At 51.9% G+C, this 12282-nt stretch overlaps 1 protein-coding gene across 3 annotated transcripts in view; it reads right to left on the bottom strand.

Moving 5' to 3' along the window:
- Positions 1 to 8896, bottom strand: part of INPP5D (inositol polyphosphate-5-phosphatase D) — a 94502-nt gene extending 85606 nt beyond the window's left edge. For 2 of the 3 annotated variants that reach the window (XM_045575327.1, XM_036421324.2), the window contains exon 1: positions 8603 to 8896. In XM_045575327.1, the coding sequence (XP_045431283.1) occupies positions 8603 to 8736 (134 nt within the window). In that variant the 5' untranslated portion in view covers positions 8737 to 8896. The remainder of the gene's footprint in view (positions 1 to 8602) is intronic. The other variant, XM_036421322.2, reaches the window with a different exon arrangement.
- Positions 8897 to 12282: the final 3386 nt, after the last annotated feature.

Here is a 12282-nt window from a genome sequence, read left to right as displayed (position 1 = left end):
CTTATTTTAGAGAGAAGGGAATGGAAAGAGAGAGAAAGAGAGAGAGAGAGAGGAAGAGAGAGAGAGAAAGAGAGAGAGAGAAAGAGAGAGAGAGAGAGAGAGAGAGAGAGAGAGAGAGAGAGAGAGAGAGAGAAGAGGGAAACAGTGATGAGCTGCTTCCCATGTGTGCCCTGACCAGGAATTGAACCCGCAACCTTTCTGTGCATGGGTCGACACTCCAACCAACTGAGCCACACTGGCCAGCGCCAAAAATGTGCTCTTTTTCACCAAAAAAACAACAACACACATCTTAGAAGTCTTCTTAAGTTATGTTCCACCTTTTGGCTGCACAATCATTTACTTGACTAGACCACGCTTTTTCTTATTGTAAATAACGCTGCAGCAAACATCTCTGTTCCTATACCTTGCTTATATTGGCAAGTTCAAAGTTCAGTTTCCCCATCAGTAAAGCAGGGTCAACAATAACACTGTATCTACTCTGTTGTCGTGTAGACTAAGTGAATTTATATATGAAAAGCATTTAGAATAGCACTCCCACCTTCTTCCTGACCACACTAAATGCTCCACGCTGAGATTCCTGGCGATCCTGAACCACTCTCTGGAAGGAACAGCTGAGCTAACCTAAAGGACAGGGCTCTCCTCTGATAGAAACTAGCAATTGCCTCCTGATGAGGTGATGTCACTTTTTGTTCTGCTAACCGGATATGAAAGGTCTATTTCCCCACACCCTGCCAACTGACTGTTATCAGGCATTTCAATCTTTGCAAATCTGAGAGGTGATAGCTTGCTTTATGAGAAAGGTTGAATATGTTCTCATATGTTTTGCTATTGGTATTTCTTTTTTTCATGTTTTGCTATTGGTATGTCTGCCCCCAGCCCCTCACCTCCAGCCTCCACTCCTCCACAGAACCTGCAAGACAAATGCCAAATAGCTGGAATCCTACTGTGCTTTTATAGTTTACCTCTAATCCTAATGACACTTCCTCCTGGGAACATGCAAATGAGGACAGGACAAGAACCGCCTCTTATGTGGCTGAGGGCGGCTAATTTGTGGAAGAGGTTGACCAGGGCCAAAACATTAGCTTGTAGGCAGAAAGAAAAAATATAGTCACAGGAGAGGGACAGAGACAGCTGCACAGAACAGGAAGGCCCTTTATGACTTTTTCAAAGATGTTCCAGACACTGAAACAAAGAAGCAGCTCCACATGACTTAAATAGATCAAAAGCAAGTACAAGAGGAAGAGGGATACTTTGCTCTGGACAGTTACATCTCAGCCGCTCCAGTGCCTGGGGGCAGATACCGTGCTCTTGGGACCAAATCAGTTTAGATCTTCAAGGGAAACTGATGCACATGCACACAACCCACATGGGAGCAGTCATTCCAGACCGCATACCATGGGGTGCTGGGGGCTCACAGCGAGTGAAGGGGCACTCCCCAGCTTACCCACCAGCAGCTGCATTTCAGTCTGGTCTTATATGCATAGATGTGTGTACACACAGAATGCACATGGATATATATATATATATATATATATATATATACACACACACACATACAGATACCATATAAATAGATACCATATAAATAGATACCATATATATATTATATATATATATATATATATATATATATATTCACACTCAGATAGAATCTTACATGGAAAATGTTTACAGTGAAAATTCTACAACCAAATCATCTTTTACAACTACTGCTCTAGAACATAATCCAGACAACATACTGATTGCTGTCTGGAAAAATCAGTTGTGAAGGCTGAGGAACGTGAGAGGAGGAAATCTAATTAGAAGGGTAACCTGGAGTCCCAGAATCAGCATTAAACACCACAAGAGGTATTATTTGTAATACATAATTGAACCCAAACCATTTGGGTCCTGATACTTGGGAATACAATGTTTTTCTAATTAATGGGCAGGGGAATGTGCAATGAGCAGGCCAGGGAGGAAGGGCCTGGTCTGCCGATGCTTGTGCTTGCCGTCTTCCCCGGGGCCCAGGCCCGCTGCAGCCACCAGCACTGACCTCACCTCTCACACACTGCACTCCTTCTGGCTTCCTGGGAGCCTACGACTTCAGTCCTCAGCACCTCCCTCCCAAATCGGAACTAGTCACTCTGGAGATGGCCTCCATTCCATCTCACTTTATCTTCACTATCTGGTTTCATTTGGTGGTTATTCCCAGCATCCATGCCCCAGACCACTTTCTCCTTCATGCTTCCAGGCACTGAGTCCTAGTACCAGCAGCCACTGCCACAGTGTGTCACTCACGTCCTCTTCCTGCCTCATCTCTTTAAGCACCTCCTCTGGGGAGGCCCACAAGACAGCTCCGTGTCTCCCAGTGGCTCCTTCGGGCATCCAGGAAGTTACAGAAGTGACATACTGCCTCCTTTCTCCCCCTTCTTTCTGTGAATTCTCTTCACAGCTGGGCCTTGTACTCCTGAGATGTCACTATCCACATTATAGCTTATAAACAAGAGCAGCCAGTGTTTAGTAGGTGCTTGCCATGTGCTGGCCTTGGGTTATACATATTACCCACATTCCCCCATTTTATCTTCTGAGTAATCCAATGACCAGAACAGAAAGACATATAGCCCAATTTTTGAAATGGGCAAAAGATATGAATAGACATTTCTTCAAAGAAAAGATAAGAAACAAATGACCAAAAAACATGTGAAAAGCAGCTCCACATGGTTAATCATCAGGGAAATGCAAATCAAAGTCACAGTGAGATGTCACTTCACACCCACGAGGATGGTTATTATAAAAAAGATAATAGTAAGTGTTGGTGATGATGTGAAGAGATTGGAACCCTCCTCCACTGCTGGTGGGGATGTAAAATGATGCAGTTGCTATGGAAACAGCATGGCAGGTCCTTAGGAAGTTAAACAGAGAATTCCCATAACCCAGCAGTTCACCCAAAACAATAAAAATCATTTATGCACACAAAAACTTGTATATCAAAGTTCACTGTAGCGTTATTCACAGTATCCAAGAAGTAGAAACAACATAATGTCCATCAACTGGGAAACAGGAAAGTATCTACACAACAGGCTATTACCTACACTAATACAAAGTAAGATGCAAATTGACTTTACCTTTGCGACACCCACCAGCCAATCAGGAGTGAGTATGCAAATTAACCCAACAAAGATGGTGGGTTACTTTGCATACACAGGTGTCATGGCAATGACACAGGCATTCTGCACCACCCCCAGCTGCTCCGGGCCTCTGGGCAGCGTGGGAAGGCGGAAAGGGGGCTCCAGGCTGGAGCAAAGGCGGTGCCAGCAGCCAGGGGAAGGAAGGCCCATTCTTGCATGAATCTTCATGCATCACGCCTCTAGTTTAGCTATCTATAAAAAGGAAGGATTTGTGCTGCAACATGGATGGACCTTGAAAACATTATGCTAAGTGAAAAAAGCCAGAAGCAAAAGGCCACATATTGTCTGATTCCATTTTATGAAATACCAGAAGAGGCGAATGGTTAGAGAGAGAAATTAGACTAGTGGTTGCCAGGGGCTGGGAGCAGTGTGCACAGGGAAAGACTGCTAAGGGGTACAGGGCTTCTTTGGGGGATGATATGATGAAAATATTCTAGAATTAGAAAGTGGCTATGGTTCACAACATTATGAATAACTAAACACCACAGAATTGTACACTGTACAAAGGGTGATCTTATGGGATGTGAATTATATCCCAGTAGAAAAATTAACCCCATGAGTGGGCATTTCACCAATGAGGATGCTGGGGAGTGTAGGGAGCCTAGTGTCTCACAAAGGCTAGAATTCACATCAGAGCAACCATCGAGGGCTCCTTCATAAGGACTGTGCCACCTGGCATGAATTAGGGGAGAGCAGATCTCATCACTGGTCTGGGAGGAGCACATCTCATCCTCATGTGTGGGTTCACACTCTAGGAGGTGGGACCGTTCAACAGAGAAGAGCTGATGTCTGTGCACAGATGAGTTTAACCTGTCAGGTTAGGCAAGCTTGCGAAATGACCAAAGTCAGAGCCCACATTGGAGGGAAGGATTGCCCTGGGATGCTGGGCATGCCACAGACATTCGACTTTACCACAGTTGTTCCAAGTCACTGCCCATAGAAGATTCCAGGAATCCACCGTCCAGTGGCTTTTCTAACACTCCCCCCCCCCCCCCCCCCTCCAGGCAGAGAGAGAAAACTTGGGGGTGTTGTCCTTGGAAAGACTCTTATGCAAACCAGACTCCAGGAGCCTGTGGTCCTCCAGCTCTGCTACTGGCCACTGTCTGTGTCAGCATTTCGCAACCCCCTCCTCCCCCACTTTCTGTCAATACCAGGTACAAAAAACAGCATTTTTCTTTGCATTTGCACAAAAGTAATTAATGAGCAATGTCAGCTTTACCAGATCTTTGAAAGGGGATTGAAGGAAAGAGGATTCTATCACAACCATTCACACCACAGGAAATGGCTTCATACCTCTCCAGGACCTTTCTGCCCTCCCAAACACTCTCTGTGTTTCTTTCACCAGGGGTCTCTCCTCCGGGCCTCTCTCCCCCAACCCACCCATAACCAGGCTTGCTGGCTCCTCCCTGCTTCTCCCTCCCAAGAACAGCATGAGTTCAAATCCTGGCCCTTTCATTTATTCGTCATGGCTTGCCACCTAACCTCCCTCAGTTTCTGCATCTGTACAGCGGGAATAATGATAACACTTTGTCCAAAAGCCATTGTGGACAGTAAGTGAGGCAATACACAGGAGTCTAGAATAGAGCCTGGCACACATTACCCCCTTTTTGAGTCTTTTGCTGTTATTTTTAGGCAGCAACAGGTAGAATGCCTTCTCCAAGGGACTTTAATGGCTGTGTCCTTCTTATGCTTCATCTTTCTGGCTCTGCTAATAAGGCCACCCAGTCCAGGATGCCTGGTACACTGTCCCCGGGGAAGGAGACTGGGCAGGCCATATGCTGAGGAAAACAGAGGCTGCCTCCCGGCCACAGCTGCTGGACCAGACTGTGGCTTCCGAGCCAAAGGCAGCAGTGCATGCCCCTCCCCCGGCAGGGGAGCCAACACTCTCCAGTGTGGTTTGGTGGGAGCTCCATATTGGATGATGAACCCAGTCCCAGCAGACACTCTGGGGGCCCAGGATCCTCTCACAGGGAGGGTAGATTGTAATCCCCACAGCCCTGGGCCATTGTTCTCATTCTGCCAGGCAAGAGGAGGCTGTCCCTGGCTGGCACTTACATTGATGGATTCCCTGTTCCCAAAGGCATATTTCTTCTCTGCAGCACAACACAACTGACAGGTGCACTGGGCCCTGCGTAGAAGTACAGTCCTAGACGGCCTGTTAGCATCCCTCATCCAGGACTGGCTGGGCAGCCCCCAAGTGCCCTGGAGACTCCCTACAGTGGGGCCAACTCTGCTGGCAGCTTTGAGTGGGGCCAAGTGAAGCTGACACAGATCTTACCCAGGAGAGCCCACTGTCACTCATGTTCTCAACACCCTCATCATAGATGACAGAGCTGGGCCCAAACCATGTGCTCGGCAGCCTGGGGTCTTCTTCCCCCCTCGGCTCTCTGTACCCAAAGATGGGTCTCCCCAAAGCAGAGCTTTCAGATCTGTTGAGAGCTGGGCTTTCCTGCCACTGGCAGGTGGCAGATGGCAGGGCTAACCTCTCCAGAGAAAGTATGGGTTTGCTAGGCCCAGGGTGAATGTGACTCTCAGGTCACGCGGGCAGCCCTGAATTACAGCTTTATCTTGGGTGCTCCCCCCACCCTCCCGTTCCATTTAAATAGTCAAATCCTGTCCTCTTGTCTGAGCACAAAGGCCACTGCTGAGAAGCTATACTCAGTTCCTGGAGCTCCAACAACACTGCCTAAATCAGCAGTTGGACCTCAGCTGTCCCCTCACCAGGGGGCACCAGGAAGAAGCTCTGGCCACATGGGAGGGCACAGGAGGATGAGGTGAGGGCACCCTGGGCAGTAAGGTCTTTCCCATGTGGCTGTTTCTAGAGCAGGAGAGGTGGCTTCCTTCCGCCGCCCTGGCTCGCTGTTAGAGCAGGGTTATCAGAGGCCCTGACCTCACGCCTGCCCCAGGCAGGGCCCTGCACTCGTGCTGACTTCCTGACAGCAGAGGGGGGAGCATCACTTCTGAAATGGAGGAAAGCCCAGCCAGGTCCCCAACCCCAGGCCAGGGACCAGGATGGCGGGGGACCAGCTTTTCACTCTGCACGGAGAACAGAGGAAACTGAAGATGGTGGGTTATTTTTCAGGAAATTAAACCTATTTGATTTAAAAGATTGGCTTTTTAATTTTTTATCTTAAAGCGTGTGTTCTTTCTGCTTCCTTGGTGTTAAAGGACGCTTTCTTTCAGGAAATGAGCTGTTGGGAGGTGGCGGCTGTCCCTCATTTAGTTAGTTTTAAGATCTCTTTAATTGGCAGAATTAAGGGTAGCAGCAAATGAGGAGGTCTCTCAGCTTCGGGGGAAATTTGGTGTCCATGGTATCCCGCAGCCCCAGTGGCTGCTCACCCCTCAGGAAGGTGGCTTTCCCCACAAACTGAAGAGAAAGGGGAGCCCTGGGCCTGGGCTGGGGGGTGGGGTGAAACCTGGCCAAGGGGCGGGGCTCCTGGGAAGGGCTCCAGCCCTGGTGTCTGGGGCTTTGGGGATGGGAGGTGGACAAGCCAGAGTTGGGCTAAAAGGAGGTGGACATATGCAGGCAGGGCACCCTGGGCCTCCTCCCTCAGGTGCAGAGCCCTAACATCTGCTGAACTTGATGCGTGCGAGGGGAGTGGAAGGGTGGAGAGACGGAAAAATGAACACGGGAACCCAAGTCTGGGCCCCAGTTTGCCACCAGCTAGCAGGGCAGCACTGACAAAGGCCTCAAGCCCTCCGAGCTCCATCTGCCCACCTGCAAAGTCAGGGGCCTTCAGACCAGAGGTTCCCCAGGCGTCTGGCCCCAGCTCTGGCTGGCATGACACTCCCTGCATGTCTGCAGTGAGAGAGACCCACATTCCGCATGCGCAGCCCTTCATACAAATCAGGGAGCTGAAGCTCTCTCCTGCAGAAGGCTGGCACGCAGGGACACCTAAGGAATCAGCCCTGACCACTGCTGGGGCAGGGGACAACTCTACACGGGCCAGTGGAGTCCCAAGAGAATCTCCTTACCCGTTCCAAGGCCTCACTGGTGAGTCCCCACAGGAGCAGTGTCTACAGGGAAGCCCGGGCCTGAGTCCCTTGCCTAGAGTATGAGAGGAGGCAGTGTGTGTGTGTGTGGGGGGGGGGGGGGGGGGGGAGAAGGGGGGGAGTGAGGGGGGTCAGACCACTGTGAGCCTGGGTTATTTTTAAGTACTCCCAGCTGGCCCTTGTAAACACTTTGGTCTCCCTGGATGTTACGTGGAACCTATCCTCATACCTGGATTGACAGGGACAGAAGTCTGATTGTCTGGGGCAGCCACTGGGGGCAGATGGCTCTGGCTTTGACTATGGTCATGCATTTAACCTATCTAAGCCTCAGTCTCTTCATCTGCAAAGTGGGTGAGAACAGGACCCATACTTCAGGCTGTCGTGAGGATGAAATGGGATAACGCACAAATGCTTAGACACGATGCTCAAAACAGGATGGTGTTTAGTGACCCACTTTCGCTCCTGCCTGGAGAAGGGCCGGGCCCTGCCAGCTCAGAGCGGCCTTTCTGCAAGTCCAGGGCCACTGCTAGGGTGCCTGTGGACACACCCTTCACCCACCAGGCCCTGGTGCTGCCGGAGGCCCCAGCTGGATGGTTGAACCACAGGGCTGCAGGGGTAAGGGCCTCCTTTAGATATGGGTCAAGAAGGGTATTTTTAAAAGGAATCTTCAGCAAGTGGCTGGTTCCTCAGTTGTTAGGACAACTGGCCCATTCAGCAACATCTAGAGTCGAGGAGCGGGGAAGTTCATACAGCAGAGACGCCCCAACGGGAGGGGACGCAGCCGAGCGCCGATTCAAGGAGGAAAGAGGCTGTAGCTGCCTGTGACGGTGACTTCCTCTGTGCGCAGGGCCCCAAATGCCAAGTCTGGATGAACTTGAAAGTCCTTTCTGGAGTGAACCCACCCCATAGCCGTGGTTCCCCAGATAACAGTTTTCTCCAGGGGCCTGGAGCCTGGGCATGGGGGGGCCGCCTTGCCCCATCTGTTCTCCGTGACGTTTCCACACTGGGCATCTGTGAGCAGCCCCTGAGCTGACCGAGCTCTGAAACCCCCACCCCCATGGATCCCTGTGCTTCCGCCAACCTCACAGAGCCTGCACCCCTTCTCCTGCCCCGGGAGCCCGGAGGACGCCCCCACCCACCCGGGCAGCTGCGTGTGTGACCAGGCCTCCGAGTGGCTCTGGAGGGGTCCAGCAGTGCCAAGCCTGAACTCTGGGGACAGCAGTGCACCTTGGGCCTCCGTGGGCCCCGACAAACCTGGGCAGTGTGCAAGCCGGACCACTCCATGCCATGACAGAGAGACCCCGACTCAGTGCAGGGCCCTGGATGAGCCCCCAGCTGGTTTCCCCTCTCCGAGCCGCACCTCAGCATCTCTGTTCCCCGGGGGCAGAGGGGCAGGCCGGGCGAGGGAGGGCACTGGCGGGGATGAGCATTGTACTCACAGCACGCAGAGCGCGTAGGCCCGGGAGATGGACTCGCTGGCGCGCACGAGGAAGCTGCCATCCTTGCCCGTCCTGGAGAGCAGCTCCTCCGCCTTGGAGCGGGTGATGTTGCCATGGTTCCAGCAGGGGACCATGGCGGGCGTGGGCCTCCTGGGCAGGGCCGGGCGGGGCCGGCAGCCTCCCCCACGACTGACACACCACCAAGGGGAGCCGAGGCCCCTGTGCTGCCACCCCCTCTTGTCCCCTCTCTGTTGCCTCGGCTGCTGCCACCAGCTCACTGACCGAGGACTTCCTGTTTTAGGCGCTTTGCAGGGGAAAGGAAACGAGCAGCAAAGAACTTCCTCATTTCAGAGACCAAGCGGGAGCCCTGTCCTCCGCCTTCCCACCCCACCCGCCCGCTCTTTTTCTGCCGGGATGGGACTCAGTCCTCGGAGGGTCAAACGCCAGCTTAAGTCTGGGGGAGGAAGGGGGGAACTGGCAGCTCCTTTGGTGTCAGGGGGCCCAGCTGGCTGCTGCAGAAGCAGGACCTTACAGGCGTGGACATGCCAAAGCAGTGGCCATTCAGAAGCTTGTCCCTCTGTCCACGTGGGGTGGCCACACCCTGGTCAGATCTCTCAGCCTGCTTCCCTACCCCAGGGCTTTTTGACTCACTGACCCTCTCACCGCAACATAACCAAGGAACAGAGGCTCCTAGGGCAGGGCTTCTCAGCTGGGTCTCAGCCCGCACAGGGCTGGGTTAAATGGAGGGGGAGGAATACAGTCAAGCCCTCCTCCCCATGTTGGAGACTTGGGGTCATTCAGACACCATACAGCCCTGGGTACCAGAGGGACCTTGGGTGACACCACATGATGTCTCCACGGGCCCAGGTGGCCCTCTGTGACACCCTTTCACTCATCCTCCGGGGCTGGTGAGTGTGAAGGACCTCAGGCAACCTGTTCTCCATGGCAACATAGATGCAGGCTGGGTTTATACCTATGGGTCTTTCCAGAACACTCAGGAAACCCACACACTCCCCGGGGCGAGCTGGCCACCTGGCCAACAAGGATGCTCCTTCCTGCATTCTGTATCGGGGGTGGCCAGGCACGGCTGTCTTTGCCCACAGCTCAAAGGGGAGCTGCCTCCGTGGGGCCACCATCCAGGACCAGCAGATGGAGGACTCCAAAGTGGCATCCACTCCTTGGCCCCCAAACGGGTTGCCCTCAATCCCCACCCAAGTCAGACCCACCAGGGTGAAGGGGCAAGTGCTGACCTATTGCACAAAGGAGCCCCCCAATTCCACACTTAGGCCTTCCCCCACAGGACATGACAAGAGAATCCCCTCCAGGGCCTGAGCCAGGCCTGTATCTTGAGAAAAGTAGCCCCTCAAGGAGCTCATGTGTGCCGCAGGGTCCCTGCACCTGCAACCCACAGCAGGAGATTCTGAGTGAGCAAAGTGCTCCCATCCAGGTGGACTGACCCCATTCTGATTCTGAAGCCAAGAGCAAGTGCGTTCTGCCCCTGCCCACTTCTGGGCTCCAGGCAAAGTTCCCTTTGGAAACTCAAGTCCAGAGTACTCCCATCCTCACCCCCACCTTCCCAAGCCAGTTTCCCCGAAGCCCCCTCCCTAGCTCCTCCCACTGAACCTTCAGCAAGCCCTTATCAGGGGCCCTCTGGGCAGGCCCTGATTGGGCGTGGAGACACAGTGGAGATGAGAGTTGGCCTTCACGCTCTGGCCTTTCCCACGACAGCTGGGCCCTGAGTCTGCCAACTCTCCAGCAGCCACCAGTGGAGGCCTCTCTTTCCCTCACCGCCACCTCACCTCTACCCAATCTTGATGCTCTCACCATGTTCTCCCTTCCTTACTGACCTGCACCACCTTCTATCCTGCACTCAGACTCAAAGCCCCTAGGTCACTCTAGGGTCCATCAAAAAAAGGCTCCATCCAAAATTCTGGACCCTTGGTGCCTTGACCAATGCATACCTAGAATCCCTCCATCACTTTTTACCTATAACCATCACTCCCCCCCCCCCCCCCCTTTCCAGCTTCCCACCCTCCCTCTCTTATGCCTCTGTTCTCACTGAGTCCTATATCTCAGCCGACTTGTTGGACAGTGGGCCTGTCCTTGCCATTTGACTCATGTGATTTTCCTTTGACATACATATGACACCTGCTTGACACATACATAACACACATGTTTCCCTAATTTGTAAGGTTCATCCCATCTTCACTTCCTTCCCAACCCAATTGCCTAAGCCATCTGACATGGTCAGCTTCCTTGTCCCTCTGTTCTTATCCCCCGCTTCAGAAAATCCCAACATCTAGATCAGGGCTGCCCTTAGCAGTGGGTGTGGCCTGGGTAAATACTTTTTGCAAGGCCTCATCTACATAAACAATGTACTAAAAACTTGTGCTATGAAATGAATGGACTCACTGAGGTACCGTGATTTATCAAAGAAGATCTAGAACAGTGGACAGAGAGGAGGTAAGTTGTGTATATTCGATGTTTAATTAGTATACTTGAAGCATCTTTATGATGCCAGGTCCTCTTTTCTAGTTCAGTTTTAGTTTCCTACTGACAAACATTCCTGGCTGTTTGTGTATCTCCAACAGCGAGATGAGGGTAGCAGTGTAAGCCTGTGCATTTTTAGTTGATACCGATCTTGCCTCTGTGTTTCCCAGCGCCATTGCTCTATTGCTGGCTGCTTCATTACCCATGATGCTGCTTCACCCATGGTGCCAGCGTGAATATCAACTTTCAGGAATTCCTTCTGAGGTTGCTTTTTGCTTCGTAGATAAACACAGATGCATGCCTTGCCCAGAGCATGCAAAAAATTAACAATAATTTATTTTTTGGTCATGTTAAAGCTCCTTTTCTGAATGTATAGCATAAACCTAGAACAACACATCTAATCAGCTTCTCTTGAATTTGGGGGCCATAATCAACATGTTGCTATATGGTGAACTCTTTCACTGATGACAACATCCCTCCCTTGCACACATGAGAGCAGTCCCTTTCTCAAGGAATGTCCATCCCCACGGGGCATGATTAAGATCAATCTGGAGAGCTCAATGTCAGCTGATACGAGGAGCCCACAGGCAGTGAAGAGCAATGGCTTCAAAAGCCATTAAAGGCGATGCTGCTGCCTGACACATGGACAGGAACCTCCAGAGTGGGCAGAGTGACTGCCCAAGTGCTGTTGGCAGGTGTGCAGAGGGCAAGAAACACCTGCCACTCTCCCTGCCATCCTCATTGCTATTGGGTGGAGGCAGCGCCATGGGTGGAACACTGCAGGTGAGTGGCAACCTGGGAGCAATTCAAGACCAGGGATTGTCTATGAAACAATAGTTGCCCAGAACCCTAAACATGTCTTATGTTTAATGTAAGAGTCACCCCAAATCAGCATCTCTGCACCATTCTAGTCACCCAATCTTGTGTCATTGCACAGAAGAAATATTACCCTTCTCCCAAGGCTGTACTCTTGAATCACACCGAGCCATGGGGCTCCAGAAAGATCCCATAGGCTTGCATCTCAGAGCTCCTTGGGACTTCTGGGCAATCCTACCTGTAGGGGAGAGAGTTGGAAAGCACCTGACAGGGAAAAAGTAGGATCAGGGTTCCTGGGGGCCCAGATTCAGACCACAGCACTCACTTGACCCAACTATACTGCCAGCCCTGGCCAGTACCAGGTGCTAGAAGGG

The sequence above is a fragment of the Pipistrellus kuhlii genome, unplaced genomic scaffold (genome assembly GCF_014108245.1).
Source record: "Pipistrellus kuhlii isolate mPipKuh1 unplaced genomic scaffold, mPipKuh1.p scaffold_m20_p_7, whole genome shotgun sequence".
Lineage (NCBI taxonomy): Eukaryota > Metazoa > Chordata > Mammalia > Chiroptera > Vespertilionidae > Pipistrellus > Pipistrellus kuhlii.
This window is presented reverse-complemented; position numbering and strand designations above follow the sequence as displayed.